Source organism: Calypte anna, chromosome 3, assembly GCF_003957555.1.
Source record: "Calypte anna isolate BGI_N300 chromosome 3, bCalAnn1_v1.p, whole genome shotgun sequence".
Lineage (NCBI taxonomy): Eukaryota > Metazoa > Chordata > Aves > Apodiformes > Trochilidae > Calypte > Calypte anna.
Window position 1 is genome coordinate 35,492,910 of NC_044246.1, and position 21,603 is coordinate 35,514,512.

General features: G+C 34.6%; 1 protein-coding gene across 7 annotated transcripts in view; it reads left to right on the forward strand.

The window, feature by feature from the left end:
* QKI (QKI, KH domain containing RNA binding) overlaps window positions 1-21,603 on the forward strand; it is a 136,796-nt gene that overhangs the window by 31,735 nt on the left and 83,458 nt on the right. For all 7 annotated transcript variants that reach the window (XM_030447234.1, XM_030447235.1, XM_030447236.1 and 4 more), the window contains exon 2: window positions 1,132-1,274. In XM_030447234.1, coding sequence (XP_030303094.1) covers window positions 1,132-1,274 — 143 coding nt within the window. The remainder of the gene's footprint in view (window positions 1-1,131; window positions 1,275-21,603) is intronic.

The window sequence follows — 21,603 nt, forward strand, 5'->3', positions numbered from 1 at the left end:
TGCGAAACTTTTATACTAGTTGAGATTCCATAAGTTATTAAAGGTGGTTTTTTTAATTCTTATGGCAGTAATTTAAATAGCAATTTAACAGTTATAGAAGTGAAGTACACAGTCTTGTTAAATATGGCTTTTTGTTAGGTAAGAGTATGCTTTCTGTCCATTCTCAGGTTATTACATTTCAGTGAAACCAAAACCGATCTGAATCAAATTGTCTATTTTTATTTACATTGTTTAGAATTACTCAACTACATCTTGGAAGTAAATACCTTAGGATGTAGAAAGTATATGTGTAATTGATAGAAACAGTATTTATAAGTCAACTTTGTGGCATTCCCTGGTGCTGTTCAGTTTAGTACTTTGTAGGAGGTGTATATATTCTGAGTGTATATAGAAGTTGCCCAGATCTCTGATACCATACTTGTCTTCATTTTTTTATGATCTCACAGGGACTAGTCAGTAGAACAATATTTAACAATATTTACTATTTTGTTGTCACACCATGTTCTCAGTAACTGCACCCTTGAGTTGCCACATTTCCATTCCTGAAAGATGCACCATTTCATTTCCAAATGCTATACTTAAATCTTGTAACTAGCAAATGATACTGTATAGATGCATTTCTGTATTATTTTTGTTAGGCACAGGTTTTCTGAGTTTTTGTTTTGTTTGTTGGTGGGTTTTTTTGTGGGTTTTGGAGGTTTTTTTTGTTTATGTTTTTTTTCTTTCTAGATGCTTTATTATAAGCATATGTGAATTTACTGGTTTTATACACCTTTTAAATTATGTGAACAATCTTGTAAGTGCTTTAAAGAACTGCATCTAATTTTTACTTTAGTAGCTGTAATCCATAAACAGGACGAGTAGGCAACAAAGTTACAGATGTGAAGGAAAAAATATTTAAGATAGGTGCTGCGATTTCAAAACCAAACCAAACCAAATAAAAAACGCAAACCGAAAAACCTAATCCTGAGAAATCCATAAAGAACCTCAACAAAACCAGTAGTTACCATGATGCTCATGAAGAGAGGAGGAAAATGGCATTAAGATTTGGGAAAGATTAGAGAACACTATCATGTTAGATTATAATCTGTTACTGTGTTTAATACCTAATATACGTTTTTCCCCCCACAGAAATTAGCAGAGTACGGAAAGACATGTATAACGACACATTAAATGGTAGTACGGAGAAGAGAAGTGCAGAATTACCAGATGCTGTGGGACCTATTGTACAGTTACAAGAGAAACTATATGTGCCTGTAAAAGAATATCCAGATGTAAGTATATCTTTTTAGTCCCTAAATTTTTTTTTTGATCCTTGTGGTCATCTTTAAATGTAAATTTCATGTGGTGCTACCCTTGGATCACACTGAATTGCTTTTGACAAGATACTTCTCAGGGAAGCAAAGTATGTTGCTCTTGGTTTGATTTGTAGTGAGTGTGAGTGGAAGAAGTTTATATTAAATACCAGACCAGTATGGCTTATGAATTACTTTGTTCATTGAGTATTGTCAGTCCTGAGACACTGTGTAGTGAGTATTATGGGGGAAGTAGTTCTTGGGATTGTGTGTTTTCCACTTAGTATGTCTGTCACAATCCATTGGAGAATCCTTAGAGACCCTTTAGAAACCTTTTGGGGGCTACTTAATCTCAATTCCTGTTTGGTCCATACATGTGTAACCACTTGTCTTTATCTTGGGACACTCATTGGTTTGTTGTTTGTATTTCTCCCTCATTTCATAAGCAAAGCTTGCATGCCAGTGTTAATGTCTCCATTAAGTTTTCTGTTGTATATCTGCTTTTTTGAGAGGCTGTGGTTTCATTTAGCTTGAAGAACTGTGAGAACTCTTGTGGTCTGAATGGTTTCTCAAAACAACTTGGGGAAAATAGTCTTGTCAAAGTCTTCCCAGCCATTTTCACTGGTAAAGGAGTTGTGTTACATCCACCTTAGGAGAATTCACTACAACTACTGTTGTAGTGGAGGAGCGCAAGGGACCATGTAAAGCGGTATGAAATAGAAGAAAGTACAGAATGGCAAAGTAATACTTGTGTATTTTGTGGCTTTTTTTTTATTATTAATTAGACTAATCTCTCCAAATTGAGGTTTATTATTTTAATACTGCTACAATGTATAGGCCTAAATAAAACCTCATCATGCCATGCAAATTTGGTGGCCTTTTGCAGTGGGGTCACGTTAGTGGATAAGGGAAGAGCAACTCATGTCATTTTACCTGGACTTGTGCAAGGTATTTGACACTGTCCTGCATGACATCCTAAATGTCTCTATACTGGGAAAAAAAGGAGATTCAATGTATGAACCAGTCAGTGGATAAGAAGTTGGCTGGATGGTTGCATTTAAAGAGTTGTGGTCAATGACTTGTCCACATAGAAACCATGGACAAGTGGCATTCCTCAGGGATTGGTACTGGTGCTGTTCAACGTCTGTCTGCAACATGGAGGGTGAGACTGAGAGCAACTACAATAAATTTGCTGGCAACACCAAGCTGGGTGCAGAGCTCAACACACATATTAACAATCTTGAGAGCTATTGAAGTTCAGTAAAGCTCAGTGTAAGGTCCTGCACATGGGTTGTGGCAGTACCAAGTACAATTAGAGTTTGGCAAGAGAATATGTTGAGAACAGTCCTGAGGAAAGAGCAAGACACAGAGCTGTTGTATTGAGTCCAGAGGAGATAAGGCCACGAAGGCGACTTGAGGGCTGGAGCAGCTCTCCTGTCATGACAGGCAGAGAGTTGGGGTTGTTCAGCCTGGAAAAGCAAAGACTCCAGGGATACCTTCAGGCAGCCTTTCAGTACCTGAAGGTGTCTAAAAGAAAGCTAGGGAGGGACTTTTTACAAGGGCATATAGTGATAGGGCAAAGGGTAATGGTTTCAAACTGGAAGACTGTAGATTTAGGTTAAACATTAGGAAGAAATTCTTTGGTGTGAGGATGGTGAGACACTGGAACAGGCTGCCCAGAGAAGTTGTAAATGACCCCTCCCTGGAGGTGCTCCATCCTCCTCAGGATGGAGCTTTGAGCAACCTGATCTAGTGGGAGGTGTCTCTGCCTATTGCAGGGAGCTAGAAGTCTATGATCTTTAAGGTGCCTTGCAACCCAAGCCATTCTATGGTTTTACACTGCATTAAGAACATTAATTGTATATCATTATTCAGACCAAAATCTTTAAACAAATGTCTCTTCCCCCCCTTTCAGTTTTCAAAATGTTTTGCTTTTGGGTTAAAATACCTGTACTGAGAAAAGTGGTCAAAGATTGTGTTGGCAGTAGTGGCATCTGTGCCCCGCTTACCTTCTGTTTTTCTTCTAAAGTAATTATTTGCATATGTATATATTTAAATGTACATATAAATACATGCGTATATATCACCACACCAAAAACCGATTCTTATGAAACATACTGGAATTGTAGATTTTTGAGAGGAACAGTGCTATGCATTTTTTCTGCAAATGTAATTAGCTCAGTACTTAAATAGCTGTATAGATCTTAAGAGTTACATTACTTTTACTGTATTAATAAAACACAGCTGAATTGTTGCGATTTTGGTCACCAATGCATCCTTTGAGGAGAGTTGCTTTAGTTGTTGGTTGTAGTTTTTACATAACTTAATATTTGCTGTACCAGGGTCACGAGATAGAAGTAAAGGGGTTGGATTTCCTGTGACTGTTCTTAAGCTTTTCTTCTAGAAATCAAGAATTGTAGTAGCTTAGCTCTTTACTCCTAGTTAATTATCAAACATAATTTAAATAAAGAGTAAAGAGTTTGTCTCTATTTTGTGTCAAAGCACTTGTGTAACTTTCAAGTGTGATATTTCTCTAGCTACTGCTAGTTCTGTGTGCTTCCAAATGAATGCCCTTGAAGTGGTCACTAATTTATTTTAATAAGCCCTTACAAATTCAGAAGCTGGAGAGACTTGTGATTTGTACGCATGTGACCTGGAATAAAAAAGGAGTTGGTTCTTGTGAGATTATGTGAAATGTTTGCTAGAAATGTAGAACTTCTTACTCTATGCTGGTACTTGACGCAGTTCAAGCTTCAGTAGAGAGCCAAACCCTCCATTCTCTATGTGCTCCTGCCTATGGGTTGTCTGTATTTATTCCTAGCTGCTCAGAATGAGCATAGATCCCAATTTTTTGGATCTTCATATCCTCAATAATTGGCCAAGCAACAGAATATGCTACTACATATGAAAAAAGCAGTGGTTTTGTATGCAAGGCCCTTTCTAAAACCTTTCTGGAGGTGAGAAATAAACTAGCTTTGCATGCAAGCTGCTACAGTGTTCAGAAGGTCTAGTGTACTAGACTAGTGTTAAACAAGTTCCAACTTGTTTAAAAAAAAAAAAGCATACCCAACCCTATAAAAAGATAAATTTCTCCTGTAAAAATAATTTCATTGTAATCAGTGTTAGGTGAGACATTATTAGTATCGAACAAATTACTTAATTGTGATCAGATACAGAGAAGACATGCTGTTTAGGCTTTCAGTGAGTTTCTCTGAGAAATCCAGTTAATTCTTTTCCAACTCACAATCTGTTGTATCTTACAAAGACATAAAGATGGATAAATTTAAAGATTATTCAGACAAGAGTGACCAAAACCTGTTTTCTGATGTAGATTTAGTTATATATATAATAAAACGCAAAACCCCAAACAAGTAAGCTTTACGTTGTTGTAATAAACTTTTATTCTGGCAAATATTTTACTGTAGTGGAAGTTCCATAGGGCTATAGTGCCACTTTTTTTCACAGAATCCTAAATTAATTATGAAGCATAAAAATAGTGGTCTGCCGTAAGTTTAAACAAAATTGTATAAACATATACTCATACATGTATAAAACATGAAAAGTAAATTTTCATAGCCTACCTCAATTTAATATTAATTTGACTGTCCTTTGAGTAGCTACAAAGAGGAAAGAACATTAAAAATTGCATTACAAAGCTAAAATCAATATATAAAATGCCCTATAGTGTCTTAGTAATTTATTTTTTTTATGAGTGCGTATTGAGCATATTAATTTTCAATTTTTTATTCTAAAACCATAGTAAAGGCAAGATTCAACTTTCAAAAAAATTGTCTGAAACAGCCTGTAGTTTTTAAAAGGAGAATGTGTAGAGCCTACATTTCTGTATTAGTAAGTAGAAGATTCGCAAAAAATCTTGCTGAATAGTAGCTAATTTTCTGGTTTATGTTGTATTAATGAGGAGCATTTTTCCATGATATAATGACAGTCTGATAAAATGTAACTGTTAGAGTGGTCTGCTTTCTGTCTCATTTTCCTGTTGCCAGCTGTAGTAATGCAATTGTGTATATTTGTATGTTATTTTCTTCTAGAATCCCTTGGAAGAGCTTAGATCTTTTTAGAAATTTTAGTCTTAAAACTGAGATTTAAGCTACTTAACTTAAACTTTACACTTAGGAGAGAAATTGTGCGGAAGGCTCCCAGAAGATGAAAATCCATTAATTGTCCATAATTTGCCCTACAGTGAAAAATATATTCTATATACAGTGATATCTTTGTATCCTCATATAAATCTTTGGTACTACAATTTGAAGGCATTTCCAATTCCTATAAAAATATCTTCCATCAGAGTTTTAAAAAGTAAGAAGAAAGGATGTGGGGAAAACTATTGAGCTCTTAGGAAGCAGAAGATTGGAGGATAAGCTATTGTTTGTGGGTGAATAGTTAATAGTCTTCAGTATTTCTTATTCTTCAAATAAATGATTAATTTTCTTGAATTTCCCTAAAGAGCTGAGATGAAATTTTGTCTGATATCAATTGCAACAGTTTTTTGAATTAGTACCTACAGATGTTGTACTGCAAAAATGTATTTTGTTTTGATTTTAATTTTTTTTTAATAATTGCTTTATTATTAATAAGTAGCCTGTTAGCTCTGATTAACGTGAAATTCTCTGTTGGAATTCTTCTGTGCCTCTTCAGTAAAAATCTAAGAACTCTGTAATTATCACATCTGAAGTAGCATGTCCTTTGAGTATACTGAAGCTCAAAGGCCAGCAGTGATAAACAGCTTGTGCATACTTTCTGACCATTTCTGTTAAAACTATTTAATTAATACAGCAGAACGATGAACACAGGGATTCGTTTTACTATGGGGAACTTAGTGACAAAACGTTTAAATCCTTTTTCAATTTGGTAATATCAGGGTTTAATAGCATCCCTAATATGGATTAGGAAGATGATAACATCCTCTTTATTTATTGTTCTGATTCTTTTACTTAAGCTCTTCATTCCCTAGTGGTAAACAGGGAGGGAGGCTAAAAGACTTGGCTTTGTTTACCCTTGCAGTAGGAAGGAAGGAGTGAATATAATTGATACCTAAACAAACTTAGCTCACAGAGTACCAGTAAGGCTGAAAGAAGATTCAGCAAAAGGTCAAATACTGATATAAGTACAAATGTATTATGACAGAATGAAAATAGTTTGATTGGTAATTTCTACTCTGAATGAGTTATTTGGAAATACGTTGTAATAGAAGTAGAGGGGGCAAAAAAGGTAAGTTTAAAATAAAACTTTATATATTTATGAGAGGCTTTGTGCACTCTGGTTGCAAATAGTAAGGGAATGGATTAATTGAGAAATGTCTCCTTTATTTAGAACCTAATAAAGCAGAGACTTGCCATTATATCTGTATGAGGCTTCAGTCTAATAGTTTTATTGGATATCCTTCCACTACTGACCATCTGATTCACCTTTTGATAAATGTTTCTTTTGAGTCCTGGTTCACACTCAATAGCTTGCTTTTTTCTTTCATAGTACCTTTCTGAAAGATTACATCTATTGTCATAATTTTATTCAGAAATAAACCTGTTAAATCTCCAGAGTATGTTTGTCCTCTGAAGCAAAACCATGTAAGACAGTCTAGAATTAAAGGCATTGGAGATAAAACCCCTGTTCTTTAGTCACTGATGGTAATCTTGCAGGTTCAGCATCAGTTCAGCAGTACTTAGGGACTTGGTGTCATGCTTGTGATTGTTTTTTCTTTCCCATTTAACTCTTCAAACATTGAATGCATTTAAGCTAGACAGTTGAGGATCTAGTCATTTATCTGTTAATATTCTTATTCCCACTTCATTCTTACTCTCAAATTTTGCTCTTTAACTATTTGCAGATACTATTTGCAGTGTTTTTTGTGTGTGCAAACAAAAAAAAAAAAAAAGGGGAAGGCGGGGCGGATGGAAGACAGGTAAAGACTACACTACAGGTCAATGTTTCTCTTAGTATTTTTCAAAGTAAGTTCAGAAATCTGGGAGAAGAAAGAGCTGCATCTGGTACTCACGGAAAAGCTGAACATGCTTGTTAGGATACCAGTTTGTTATAGTGATGCTTGTACTAGGTAGTAACTTACTCAAATGAACATTATAGGACTGAACTTGTAGTGATGGGTACAGCATGTATATGACCCTTTTAGTTGAAAGTAGTGCATGATTTTTCTTGTTTAGTCACGGTATGACTCCCAGCTCATAAGGGAACAGCTAGTGCCAGACATTGGGCAACTTCTGTACACCATGACTGAAGAAGAGTGTATGTGTGGAAGCCAAGAGATTAAGGAGAATGGTGAACAGTTAGTTTATAGATGCCTCCTGTTTTTCTGTGAATAAAATATCTAAAATTTTAGTTAGAATAAGCTTATCTTACTAAAAATTATCAAATCTGGGAATTACAAAATTTGAGGTTGCAAAGGATATGTCCAGCTGAACTTTCTGAAAAGCAATTTAATACCTAGTAGTCAACATCTTCCATGCTTGGGTTTGCCTCTGTGGTGCCTTTTGTTGTTGCTTGTCTCTCAACTGTAGTTGTCTCTTCAGTGTTAGGCTTTCAATGGACAATCTGTTTGATCAGAGTTGTTGTCTTAATACCATCTTTCGCTTTACAGGTCTGTAATTTATGCACACAAGTTTCGTTAAATCATGGACTACAAAAATATTTGAGTGCATGAATTCTGTTGCTCATACACTACAACTCTTGTGTCAGTTTGTGAACTGTTTTCCATCAGAACTTCTGCTTAACTTCTGTAGTACCTCTTGCAAGACTACTGGAGAATTGTGTGCAAGTAAAAATAATGAAAGGTCTGTTGCTGGTTTGTGGAATATTAATTATGGTTTTTACTGGATTTTTTGTTCAAACTGTTCTTTCAAATGTTATGTTAGTAAAGAAGGGTTTTATGCAGAGAGGTATAAGTGCTTCAGCATGACATTTTTGCTTGCTGTTGTGAATAGATCAGGTACACTTACGTACATCTGCTGAACTTTATTTTTTTGTGAATTAACATCCTATGTATTTTAACTGGGATCGGGGTCTGCAGTAAATATGGAAATACATAAGTGAGGGTTGAAACCTATGTAAAGACAAAGAAGACCTAGAACTCTGAGCTGTTGTACTTTCCCCAGAAACCTAACCTGGAAATTATAATACCACCCTATTTACCTTTTCTTTTGGGTGTGGTGTTTGTTTTTTTGTTTGTTTTTTGGGGGGGTTTTGTTTGTTTGTTTAGTTATTTTGTTTTGTTTGCTTGCTTTTTCCTTTACCCTCCCCCTCCCTTTTCTCTCATTTTTTGTGGAGAGGAAGACTGTAAAAAAAAGGGCAGCTTTTGGAGGAAACTTTCTGTTTCTCTTTTGTCCCATGTTTTGTTTCATTACCTAGGAGCTGTTGTTTACCTGCCTCAGTTTTCAAAGTTGATTTTAGAATTAAATGACAATGCTACCTCATAAGTATCTCTGTGCAGGAGATTCTGAGAGTGTGTAGCTAACAGGTATTCATCCACTATTGTGTGGACTCACTCAATTTTTTCAATTTGTCTGGGCTATTTTTTAAATTCAGTAAGAACAGTGGTTGGACGCAGTTCTTTGGATTCTGGTAACTTTGACCTAGTCCTAATGCACAATTCTAAGTTTAATATGTTTCTTTTTCTTCTTCACAGCATTGTAAAATAGTTGAATTCTGTGAATACACTGATTCCTTTTGAAATTTTCTATAATTATTTTAAACTGTGTGTACCATTTTTCTTTCATATGCACTTGGTATTTTAAGAAAAATGTTAGTTTTTCAGCATCCAGTTCCTTTTTACAACTTAATTGCACTTAGTTTTCTCTAAAACATAGTACCCCTTGTCTTCCAGAAAGATTTGAGCACCTGTACTAATGGTGTACATTCATCTACCCAACACTTAATTTTAAGTTTCTTGCTTAATGATTTTTCATATGCTTCTGTTTCTTTAGACTGCTTACAGAAGCTTGATCAATATCTTGGAGCTATGTGGTTTATAAACAATCAGACCTAAAAACATACTGACCTAAAAATTCAAGTTCTACTCTAGTTGCATGAGTTACTTTATGACCTATAGTGTCAAATGGCACTGAGGGCTTTTCCCTGAAGTCAGTGGTAACAGGGAGTGCTTGTCCTGGGAAGATCATTAACTAAATCTTAAATACGCAACGGTTTCTCAAATTAATTTGTTTTCCTGACAGATACAGGTGGTCTAAAAATGTGAATGCTGGATGAACTAGTTTTCTCTGTATAGCTGTTCCAAATACATTATACTGATTAATGGAAATGACCAATTGTTATGCCTTTTTTCCTGTGGTAAATATGAGGTAGTTCCCCTTTTGTTGCAGTGACCATGATGGGGCGGTAGTCATCACGGAACTTTTGAATGTGGTAAAGTCTCCCTAAGTTTAAAAGCCACTGGCTAAAATGCAAAAGCTAGTCAGAAATTAAGCAGGAGTGTAGTAATTGTTTCTATGCTGCTGTTTCAGTAGTGTTACAGTTGTAAATATTTAGGATAATAGAATCAATGTATTTGGTATGCAGAAGTGCTGTGGCTGCTGTAATGCTGCACCATAATACTACTGCTCTGTACTGCTTGATGCTGGCTGAAGCACATAAATCTCAAGTGGATATGTTGTGAGGCTTGTACCCTTAAGTGCTCCCAAGTAGTTAGGCTTTTTAAGGTGTTTCAGGTGCTTTTCAGTTTAACCTTGCCTTTCTATTTATTACCATCTTACAGATAGAGCAGAGTTAAGGCTTGGTAATATAACAGCTTTTAGAAGAAGTAATTTAAAGCAAACAAGGTGGATCAGACCTTAAAGCCCTGAAGGAAATATTCATAGTGCTACAATGTAAGTTATCCTTTGCATTTTTGAGCTGTTCTCCTGCATTTCTAGGCTTGAATATTGCAAACCTACCGATTCTGGCAGCTATACATATATATTGAACACTATTGTAACAGCTTATTGAGGTGGTGAATAGAGCTGTTTAGCTGTTAATTTTTAATATGTTCAACTCAAATATTTTTAGAGGAATAACAGCAAATAGACATTGGAAGCTACTGGTATGTTTCCTTTACACTTGTTTGAAGCATGTGACTTGAACTGTAGCAGAATGACAAGCACTACCAATTATATAACTATACTGGGTTTTATTCTAAACTTTTGGAAGGGAGGGATTCTTTTTATGTTGTTGAAACAATTTTAAGGTACTTTATGTATCGTGTTTCAGTATTTTCATGGCATGAAATTCCAGACCTAGTTGGGTGAATTGATTCCCAGTAAATCTAGTGCAGCATGAACTCTATGGACATGGAAACTGATTGCAATGTACAGAGCTTATCTATGGCTAAGCATGATTTTTTAAATCAAAAGTTTTTGTAGTTCTGATTGTTGGAGATACTTGGAGACTTTTAAATATATTTAAACATATATATAGGTATTTCAGAAGTTGATTTGTCTCAAACTAGGTTAGAATTCTCTATTCCTACCTGCACCCCCCTATGAATTCATATAAATTAGTTTTACTATAGAGCTTCAATTTTATGAATCAGATTGCAGTTGTTATGAATTCTGTAATGTGTTTAAAGGAACAAAGCAAAAATTAATGCTGGTTGTAATTACAAGCTACAATTTCATCAGCTAAATTAAATTATTAAAATTAGTCATGTGAATGGGGAGGTTTTGTAACAACCATCTGCAGTGGTGCTCCAATTTAAGCATATCTTTTGCCCTTCTAATTACTGAGAATTAGAAGTAGTCTATGCTACAGCAAAATTGCCAACTTGAAGTTCCTTGGGTAATGTCATATGTGGTCAAATCTAATTAAAAGGTATTATGATGGAAATTAGGTGTTGAACTGTGTGTCCTAAGCACCTTTTGTTTCTGGAATATGAGTGTAAACTGAGGCTTAGAGGGCACTGCTGGAACCCACAATTAGGTTTTGGAGACCGATTTACACACAGCACAGCTTGTTAATTCTCTAGATAAATGCCTCACTATTCCCAAGCAGAGCATGGAATTGAACGATTTTTACTCATCTCCTGGTGTTAGTGAAACTGATGTGATGTCACTGTTCTGAAAGCCTCATCTTATTGAACAGGATGAAACCAATTATTCACTATCTCACTTAAGCATGCCTACTATTAGACTGTTCATGGGATCTGATTTCCTGAAAGAGTTTCTGTTAACAATCTTTCAATTAGTGTTTAAAGGTTTTTATGACCACTTAAAGAAGGGAACTAGCAAACTGTACTGTGGGCCTTTAAATCATCGCAAATGGGCCTCTAACAATAAGAGAGATTCCTATTTTAAAACCATGAAATTGTTAATTTGTCTATCTTTACAGCTTTCTCACTTATGTTGATAATTCTAAGCAATTTAAAATCCAATTATTTCAAAAATATGACAGTAATTAGATTAGTGTTTTTACATGAACAGAACATGTAGCATAAAATTCATTTGGAGGGGCATTATAGTTACTTGAAAAGGAATTGAAACTGCCCTGTTACAATTTTCTTTAAACTTGTGGCAGGAGAAAAAGGGTTAATGTTTAAAATGTCCTTAATTGAAAAGCCAATATGACTTTAATGCAGAGCCTATATTAGTATGTATGACAAGCATTGGGAGAAAGCATTGTTGAAGCAAATGGTGCAAGTTAATAGAGTACAAGTGGCAGAATTCTTGTCCTACTGGGTGCAGATTGAATAATGGTAATTAAACATACTAAAAGAAAAATTTGCTGTTTCACAAAAAACTAGAGTTAAAATTTATGTAAATAATTACACAAAAAAAAAAGAAAAAAAAAAGAAAAAAAAGAAAATTAGATCAGAAATTAGGGAAAGAAAAAAGTCCAGAATGCAGAAAGTTTTCCACCTTGAATATGTTTGAGAAGGCATAGCTTTTGTCTCTGATCACTGAAAAAGTCTCTGATTTGTTGTTGTGTGTTCTTGTACCTCCTGTCTGCTGTTGTCCTTAATGTTGTCACCTCACTGAGGAGTATCAGTAGACTGGAGTAAAAAGGACATTAAATGGTTGACACTGAGGGATGGCAATGTATGAGACGAGAGCTAAATATATAGGTTGGTGACATTCTAGCAGCTGGCTTAAGTCCTGCTGTTTGTTGCTTGGGTATACTAGCCTTAAAAAGGAAGAGAATGCATTGTAGCACCAGGAAGAAAAAAACAGCTGGTGCCGTATCAGTCAGCCCTAATGACAGAGAAGGTTAAAGAGTTTGGAAGGGCAAACTTTGAAAGAGTGTTATAATTAGTAACAAAATTCTTGATTTTGTATAAATAGTTTTTTGATAAAACTTATCTAAAACTTTGAGGATTTCCATGGCTCATTCAGTGAAAAAAGAAATTAACACTTTATTTGCTGCCCAAAGAAAGTTAGTTTCAAAATTAATTTGTTTACTTTTGACTCAAGCAGTTTGTTAGGTGATTGTACAGTAACATTCTTTTGATAGTTTTTCTGCTTCTTAATGAGACTTTGGAAACATTTTATTACTTGATTATGTATCTTACAATTTCTTTCTTAATTTAGAAAAAAAAATTTTTTTTGTAATAGATGAAAGCCTGAATGCTCTTGAATGGTAAGAAGATTGTGATTTAAATGTTCTTATAGTTCATGCATTTTCAAAACGAAAGTTAATGTTTGGAAAAATCAGTGTTTAATTGCTTGCAAGCCTCATATTTGATATGTGATGTCTAACTACATCGGTTTCTTTTACATGCTGTAAAGGATGTTGGAATGTAAGCTTGAAATTATTCCAGAACCTTTGTTGGAATATTAATCCTGCTTGATATTTTTTGCTGCTTCTTGTTGAGGTTTCTACTGTTTGTTCTCAAGAACTTGTTTAGTTCTTGAACCCAAGCTTTATTATTTTTGGTTTCTGGCTTACAGCTGTCAGTTGACCCAAAGATAAATGAAGAGCAAAACCTCGTTTATGTGGTCTCAACAGGTATACACTGGAGTGAGGAAGCTTTTCTTCTCTTTCTTATCTGTAAGCAGTGTCTGTGTTATTGGGGCACCCTAGAGGCAGTCTCCTGGGTTTAGTAGGTGAGAAGGAATGGGCCCAGCCTTTCTCTGAAAGAAGATGAGGGCTAAAGACTAAAGAGACTGAAACTGTTCTCCAGCCTAAAAGGCTTTAGTAGAGAGGACTTGGCTGGTTTTGGTTTTTTTTTGTTCTTAAATGTGGACAGGCTCCTTGTGCAGCAGCATGAACTGATACCATAGGAAGAGAACAGGAAAATCCAGATCTCAGCCTCACAGCAGGAGCTGTTATGTTCCCTTCCCAAGTTTGCAGTGCTTGCAAGAGGAAGATGTAGCTCAGTAGTTTAGTGGCAGCTTTATAGAAGACTGAAGCAGTAGATGAGTCCTGTTTTAATGTTACAACCTATTTATGTTTTTTTCCTATGATAGGAGCATCTTCACTTTGTTTATAATAGTACTACCAGAGTGGTTTTCCATCAATTTGAGATCATCTTTAATTTATTGTCTTGGTATGTGTTTATCTTTTCCACAGAGAATACTAAAATAGGTATGTGAAAGTTCAGGTGGACTGTATGTAGCATGATGGTGCATTAGATACAGTTTTCAGCCCTTGAGTAAAAGAGATTAGAGAGATTAGAGCTTCTTTGCTTAGGGAATTTGATGGTTAGTCAGATTTATTTTTTTTAATATACCTCTGTATAGAGAGATTTCTGGCTGTGGATCCATATAGTCGTGATCTCTGAGGTCCCTTCCAACCCGGCTAATTCTATGATTCTATGATTTGAAAATCTTATCTGGCATTTAGTACGTGATACCATTTATGAAGTGCTGGTTACCTTTTGAATTAGCAGAGCAGCCATTTGTGGATTTCCATTTTGAATTCTGTTTTTTACGTAAGAAAACATTGCTTGTGTGATACATTACTAGAATAACTATCAGCAAAATTGTAGTAAGTGTGTTAAACTTGCCTTTATTCCTTCTACCTGTCTAATGCAAGAGTGTTTTGTAGTAAGACCAGCTTTTTTCCAAGAGATTATTTAATTATACAGTAAAAAACAGAAGCACACTTTTCCAGTTTTGTGTTAAGAGGTCAGTAATTTAAGAGTTATCCCTTAATTTATTCTCTCAAACTTTGTAGTCTGGTTATTTGACCCACTGCTTCTCTTTAAAGCAACTTTAACAGTGTTTTTAAGTTTCTTGGTTCTGACAGTACAGTGTAAGGTCTTTATGGTATCAATATATAATCAATTTTCACAAAACAGTGTAGATCTCCCCTTTGATTTCAAGTGTTTTGTAGCTTTTGTCTGAAGGTTGTATTATCTAATGCCAAAATTATATAATGGAGACACAGTTTTGCTACCAAAACCCAAAAAAGAATGAATCCTTATACCCTAGGACAAAAAAAATCCATAGTAATCACTTAGTTTTAAACTAAGTAATAAATGTCTTGGGATAAATGTTGATGTCTTGGGGTATTTTTTTGAAAACTGAATTGAATATCAATCAGGTAGATGTGGTAACTTTTCAAATCCGGTAGGTTAAGCTATTTAATTTTTTGGTATTCTGTTGGGTAGAATGACCTTCAGACTAGCCAAAGAATTTATGTACAAATGATGCTTGCTCTTTAGCAACTAATCTGGCAAAGAATGTCCTTAAGATTAAAGATACTATCTCTGTCAACATGTTTTTTAAATTTCTGAATGTGATAACACATGTACTCATTGTGTTTTAAAAACTAGGTGAAATCTTCTGCTCAGACAAGTTGAAAATAGATTTTCTAGGAGGGCTGTGTTACAGTTTTTTGAACGTGTGAATTATAATTATGTATTTTGAAGATTATGATTTTTGAGTGTACAGGAATTACTACCTCCCAGATTTTTACAGCTGCATTTTGATAAAAAGTTCTGATGGGTACCTAGTTCAAACAGGTAACAGAGGAAACTATACACTGGCCTCCAAAATATAGTTATTTAGATAATTTTCTATTTATTATGATAACATTTTCTTAAATGTGAACAGCTAAATGAAACCCCAAGTATTCACTTGGAATACTCGATAATTTACTCAGGTTCTCTTAAAAATACAGGGTTTGGTTTTTTTCCAGATTCTTAATTTAACTGAAACCTCAATGTGTTACCCTTAAAAAAACCTAGGTGTTGTGTGTTTTGCTTTTAAATCTGCTCTTGGGGTTTCTTTTCCCTTTAATAAAGCAAGTTGTATTGCCATTATTAAAATGACCTGGAAAGCTAGCCTGATTTTTTTTTTTCTTCCTTTTTTTTAATACATCTGATCCATTGTATTTACATGGGGTTTGTAAAGCTGTTTCTCAGTTAAACAAGCTCTTCAGCACAGAGGTTATGAGAGGTGAATAATGTGGATTTAAAGGATTTAGTAATTCATTCTAAATCCCAGCTATACTTTTGAATGCATTTTTTAAGGAGCATTTTAAGTATTAGGATGCATTCTACTGAGTAAAAAATATATCTTATTGACATCACATGGATAATCTGGCTTGTCTAGTTTATAGCTGTAGTGATCAGAAAAAGATTCTGAGCTTTTTGAATGATCACCAGCAGTTGATACTCTGCTCGGTCAGAAACAAATGTAAATAATCTGGTAATTGGCAAGTCAGCTCTTACAATGAAAATAACCTTGCAGACTTGTCATGTCCTTATGTGGAATAAGTTATTATTTTTATTTCAAGGTGGTTTTGTTCTTTAATGTTGCTCTGCTTGCTTGGACTTAAAAATGGACAGTACCCCACTTCACTATAGATATGTATAAAAAAAAAGATGGTTTTATTGTATCAAGTAATCTATTTATTAATATTAATCACCCAGTCAAAACAACCTCAGTTTCTGATTTGAAATTAAGTGGTATGCTCTTTATTTTTACATATTCCAGAACACAATTTGAAGTGGTAGTTATGAATTTGTTAAAAAATGTTAGGTTCATGTTACTCTTCACTAGTAAGAAACAGTAATTGAGCAGTTCTCAAATTTAGCTGAACTGGTTATTTTGGTAACGTGTGTTTTCACTGAAGAGGTTTTAATTCTGAAGTGCTATCTATTTATTGCCTGGATTTTACTGATCCCATTTTAGTAGCTTTTTAGGTGAGGTGAGTCAGAAGTTAAACAGCATGGAGAAGGACTGATTGTGCAGCATAAATACCCTGGTACTTAGAAGTGTGATTTAAATTTTTTCTCTTCCCTGCACTGAGCAGTTCTCCTAGTGAGCCTGCTAAACTTCCTGGAGTTCTTTCTCCTGACTGGAGATCCCATGGAACTGTACTTTTTATTTTACTTTTAAGGGAACTTTTTGACTTAGGCCAAGTTGATCTTATTCCCACAATAGCTATCAGTTCAACTAAACTAGGAACAAAAAAAAACAAACAAAAAAAACCCCAAAACAAACCCAAGCCCACCCATAATCTGTTTATAATGAACTAAATAAAGGTGGAACCAGTCAGTGAACTGCATATCCACTAAAAGTGACTCTTAAGTGACTCTTGGCTAGGAAAAAGAAAAATCTTTTCTCTCAGTGCTAGAGATTTGCTGTTTTCTTGGTAACAAATACAATTTTAGAGAATTTTAACTGCTTGAAATATTTTTAGCTGTAATGAACCTTTATTAAATGTCTGTAATTAAATTTCACACTCTACGTACTCAAAGTTAATTCAGATGGTATGCTAGATCATTTGGTTTTGTTTAGCACAAAAGTTCTTTATTTGCAAATATGACAGATCCTAACTTTCTGAGGGTTGAAATTCTGTATTTTGTTCTCCAATACCTTGATGGCTGTATTTTTGTGTTAGAATGATGAAGAGATTTTTTCATGCTAAGTTAAGTTCCTAAGTTTCTTGCCAGCTGGCATTCTAATTTACTACTTAACATCATCACTTAAATGCTTCAATAGTTCTCAGTTGCCTTTGATTATATTATTAGACTGGCGTATATCACATACACCCAGGAAATATAAGTGGATATATTTGATATAAGCAGATTATATGAGTCATGCTGGTATTCTCTACATATGTACTTTGCCATTTACTTGATTGTTTTTGCTTAGAACATATTGTATTAAGGGATGGAGGAAATGTTTCTCATGCATTATTGTCTTCAGCCTTTTATTACAATAAGGTTTTTTTGAAAGAGACTTCAGGAAACAAGCTCGTTTTTTTTCTAGCAGTGTTAACAACTACTTAAAGGTAGCTTCTTTGTAAAAATTAACTTCAGCATGTGGTTACTATTGTCTGTGTTAATTGTACTGACAATGTTAATACCATCTGCTTTGTCAGCCTTCGCTCCCTGTAAATTCTCATCACAGTCTGTTTCTCTTAACTATGGAAAACACTTGCCAAATTCTGCTGGAGCATATTTAATTCTCAAAATACATGCTAATGTATGCAATTTCAAAATTAGTTTATTCCTGAAACATTACACTTTTCTCACTTGATTTCTTCAGTGTGTACAAGTGTGACTGTATGTGTAAACTTTTCATTCTTTGGTTGCAGTTATTCTGTGGTGTGATCACTGAGTAAACTGTGCATGTTGTGCACATTTTTATTTGGTACTAATCCTTACTAATGCTCTTCTTCAACAGAAGCTGTTTTCTGTTGTGAAAATTATTTCAAACCTACCTATCTATAAAATTATGCTACAAGTTTTGCTTTCTTTTTTTTGAATGCTGAGCTACCTAACTGAATGTATATGGTCTTACCACCTTAAGGATTAATATGCCATATTTTGTTTTCCAATACTTCAAGTGATTTTATTCTTGCTTCAATTTAAATCTTTCAAAAAATCTCTAATTGGCTATATATCTGATAGGGTTTTTTGGTGAATATCTAGAACTCAGCAGGCTGTTTCTAAGAAAAGTAGAAATATTTTATGAAAAAATAGCTCGTAATACTATATCCATAAAGCAGTTTTCCTTTGAAAAGAAAATGATTTGAAAAAACTGACCCAAATTTGCTAATTTTCATGGCACAGTGAAAATTATTACTGGGTTCAAAGCCTCATCTGAGTATGTATAAAATAGCACTATGCTGACAAAACACGTCATATCTTCTACAGTAGTATTTCCAGTTTAAATTTGTGTAGAAATACATTTCAATTAAATTCAGTAGATGCTTTTCTTAATCAAAACCATGTGTGAAAATAAGTATTCAAATTTAATTGTAACTTTAAGAAACCTATTAATGCTTAGGAGTAATCCTAATCTTGCTCACAAGGAGTACTCACATTTAACAAACAACATTGTGTAGTACACATTCATTGCATTTTCTCTTTAATACCTCTCCTTACTGCAGTTCCTATATGTTTCTTCATTAATTCATTTCCAATGTTAGCATTTCAACCTGTAACTCTGTCAGTTTATCTCAGTCTTGAAACAGAACTCTTATGATCTGAAGACATAGAAAATTCCCCCCAAAATGTCCAGACTGACTTTCAGCATTGCTGTGTAAAATAAAATTACCAGGTGCTCTTCATTGTAACATCCGCTCTTCAGTTACATCTTTAGCCACCAAACCATGTGGAGTCTTGGCCTTTGGCTGCTTTTTGTTTGTCAGGGAAAAGAGCATGAAAATGAAGTGATCAAGAAATGCTGCTCTCCATGTCCAAGCAAACTAAACCACCAGAACATGTTGAAAAACAATTTGGTTTTAATGCTTTAGTTTTTTTAGTGTTTTAGTATACAATCTGAAATCAGATTTGGCTATGGGAGGGTGAATATAGGGCATGGTTTTCTGTCTCCATGAAAATCCACTTAGAGCTGTCAGTAACATCTAATGCTTAGCTGTAAAATCAAACACTATAATTGGAAAAAATTCTGGGTAGGGGAAGGGCTAAGCTGCTTTTGAACTGATGTAGAAATTTGAAGTTTTTTCTGTCCTGTTATGGTTAAAAAAAAAAAAAAAAGACATGTAAAGGTACTCTCAAACTGGAGAACATCATTCAATGTATGATGTAACCGTACTGAAGCTGATTTCTACAGGCAATTAAGAATTAAATAACATCAAGTGGATATTTATGGTTAGAGGTACTCAGTTGTAGTAATTACAATGGGTTGTTTAGTTGTTTTCTTTTCAAGCAATTTCCAGATTACAGTAAATGTATATTGCAAAGTATTTGTTGTGGATCATTGTTAAGGGGCTTTTTCTGTGTGTTTAGAATTTTTGCTGAATTTAAATGTTCATTATTATGGTTTCAAAGCTTCTTAGTTAAAGTTACCATGAAGCATTGAGCATCTTTGGTGTTAGTATGATGAGCAACTACTGAGGTTTTCCTGCAGTTTTCCTTAAAATAATGTTTAGGCTGTGTGAATGTAATGTTTGTACTCAAATATGCATTCTGTCTCAGAAATTTATAAGTTTTAAAGACTTTTCTTGATTTCCTTACGTTGAAATGGACTTTACAAATAGCTAGTTTAGGTTTTTTTTCCAGTGAGATGTAACTAGATCTGCAAATTCAGTGTATAGTAAATCACTGAAACATTTGCTAATGAGATGGTAGAATAAAATAGTTTTTAATTGAGCAAAATAATTGTTCAATCAAATGCATCTGCTTATGCTCTCTCTTGCTAGATTTGGATATATAATCAAGTAACCTTTTTTTAAAAATTCCTCTCCAGTAATGAAGGAAAGAAATTTTGTTTCATCAGCTAAATTAAATCGTGCCATTCACGTTTCAAAGGAAAACACAAGATACAAAAGGCACAATAATAGTATGAAATTCAGTATTGCTGGACTCCCTCTTCAGATTTTAACTTGCATGGAAAGCTCTTAAACACTGTTTCCCTTACACTGTACAAATCAAGCACACTTCTTTTGGCAGCCTCTTCTTAATTAGCATCTTTGAGTCTTTAGAATAGTTCTTTCTTATTTTTCTTTACTGTTTCGTTCTGGATGTAGGGGGCTGGTATGGCATAGGACTGTAAAAACACCTGCTCTGCTTGGGAAATTTTATTTCAATGCATAGGGAATGCAAGCTGTTCGTATCAGGGAGTTTCTGATGCAGTTAACTTACTAGGTAGGAAATCAGGCAAATTTTGTCACCTTTTGGGAGTGGAAGCTGTTGCAGAATAATCATTCATATCCCAGCATAGGTGCAAACATTAGAATTGAAAAGAACTTTTTTCCTAATACTCTTGTTTCTGCTTAGGCACCTTCAGTATAAAAGATCTTAATGTACAAAATCTCTCAACATATGCCATCTGTTTCTAAGAGTGTGTATTTTGGGCATCTTCTCAAAGTAAGCAACAAATGTCTTCCTGCAGGGTCTTGCTGGTGTGTATTTTGTACGTGCTGGAAACGTCAAGCTTTATGGTTGGCAGACTAAAAGAATGGGAGTGACAGTGCAAAGGAACAGGCAGAGAGGGAAAGTGAGCATGGTGTCACTGGTTGGAACTCCTGTACCTGCAGTCTTCCAGATACTCTTGAGTTCTTGGCTTTTCACAAATATTGTTAATGCCCTACACTTCACTGTTACCTACGTTTCTCCTTGGACTCTTAATGTGCATGGAATGCCTTCTTCTAGAGGTTGTTTCATGTATTCTAATTTTGAGTTTGTATAAGAAGATATGAAAATACAAAAATAAAACTTCTATAAAACCAGAAAATTAATTTTGAAATACCATGACTGAAAATGTTAGACATATAAGATACTGAGTATAGAGATACATTAATTGTTGGGGAAGGAGAGACTACTTTGATGAAATGTTGCTTTTTCTCTATTGTTGACTTAGAAGCAGTCAATCCTAGCTTGGTTGGCTTTTGCTGAATTTGTAACACATTCTCTAATTCCAAGCTATGAGGTTGGAAAACTTTAAAGTAATGCAGTCTTAAATTGATAAAACTGATCTGTGAACCACTGCTGTTTGTTTTCCAACAATTCGCTGGGAATGAGGCGAATCCTACAGAATTAGACAAGTGCAGCGTAAGAGAAGATGTAAGAAGTCATAGGGAAGTATTCCTACCTTTGACTCTGTATAAATAGTTGCAAGTAGTAATTATTGAACAAGTAGTATTCCTCATCACAGGTCTGTGATCAGGTCTTATTTGTAGGGAAACACCAGGTGATAAAAAGGAGTGCAATTCAGCAGGAGAGAATGGGACAAAGAGCATGAGAAATCTTGTGTTAAATGTGATTAAAATGGTCTTTTGAATTTGTCAGATCTATCTAGTTCTGATTAATTCTGTTTGATAATCTAGTTGTCCTGGAAGGTAAGAGAAGCAGAGTAGCTGCTGCTATCAGAATCCAGCGGTAAAATTTCTGAGACTGCTCATCTCAAAGGCTTGGTCTACACTGTGTTTC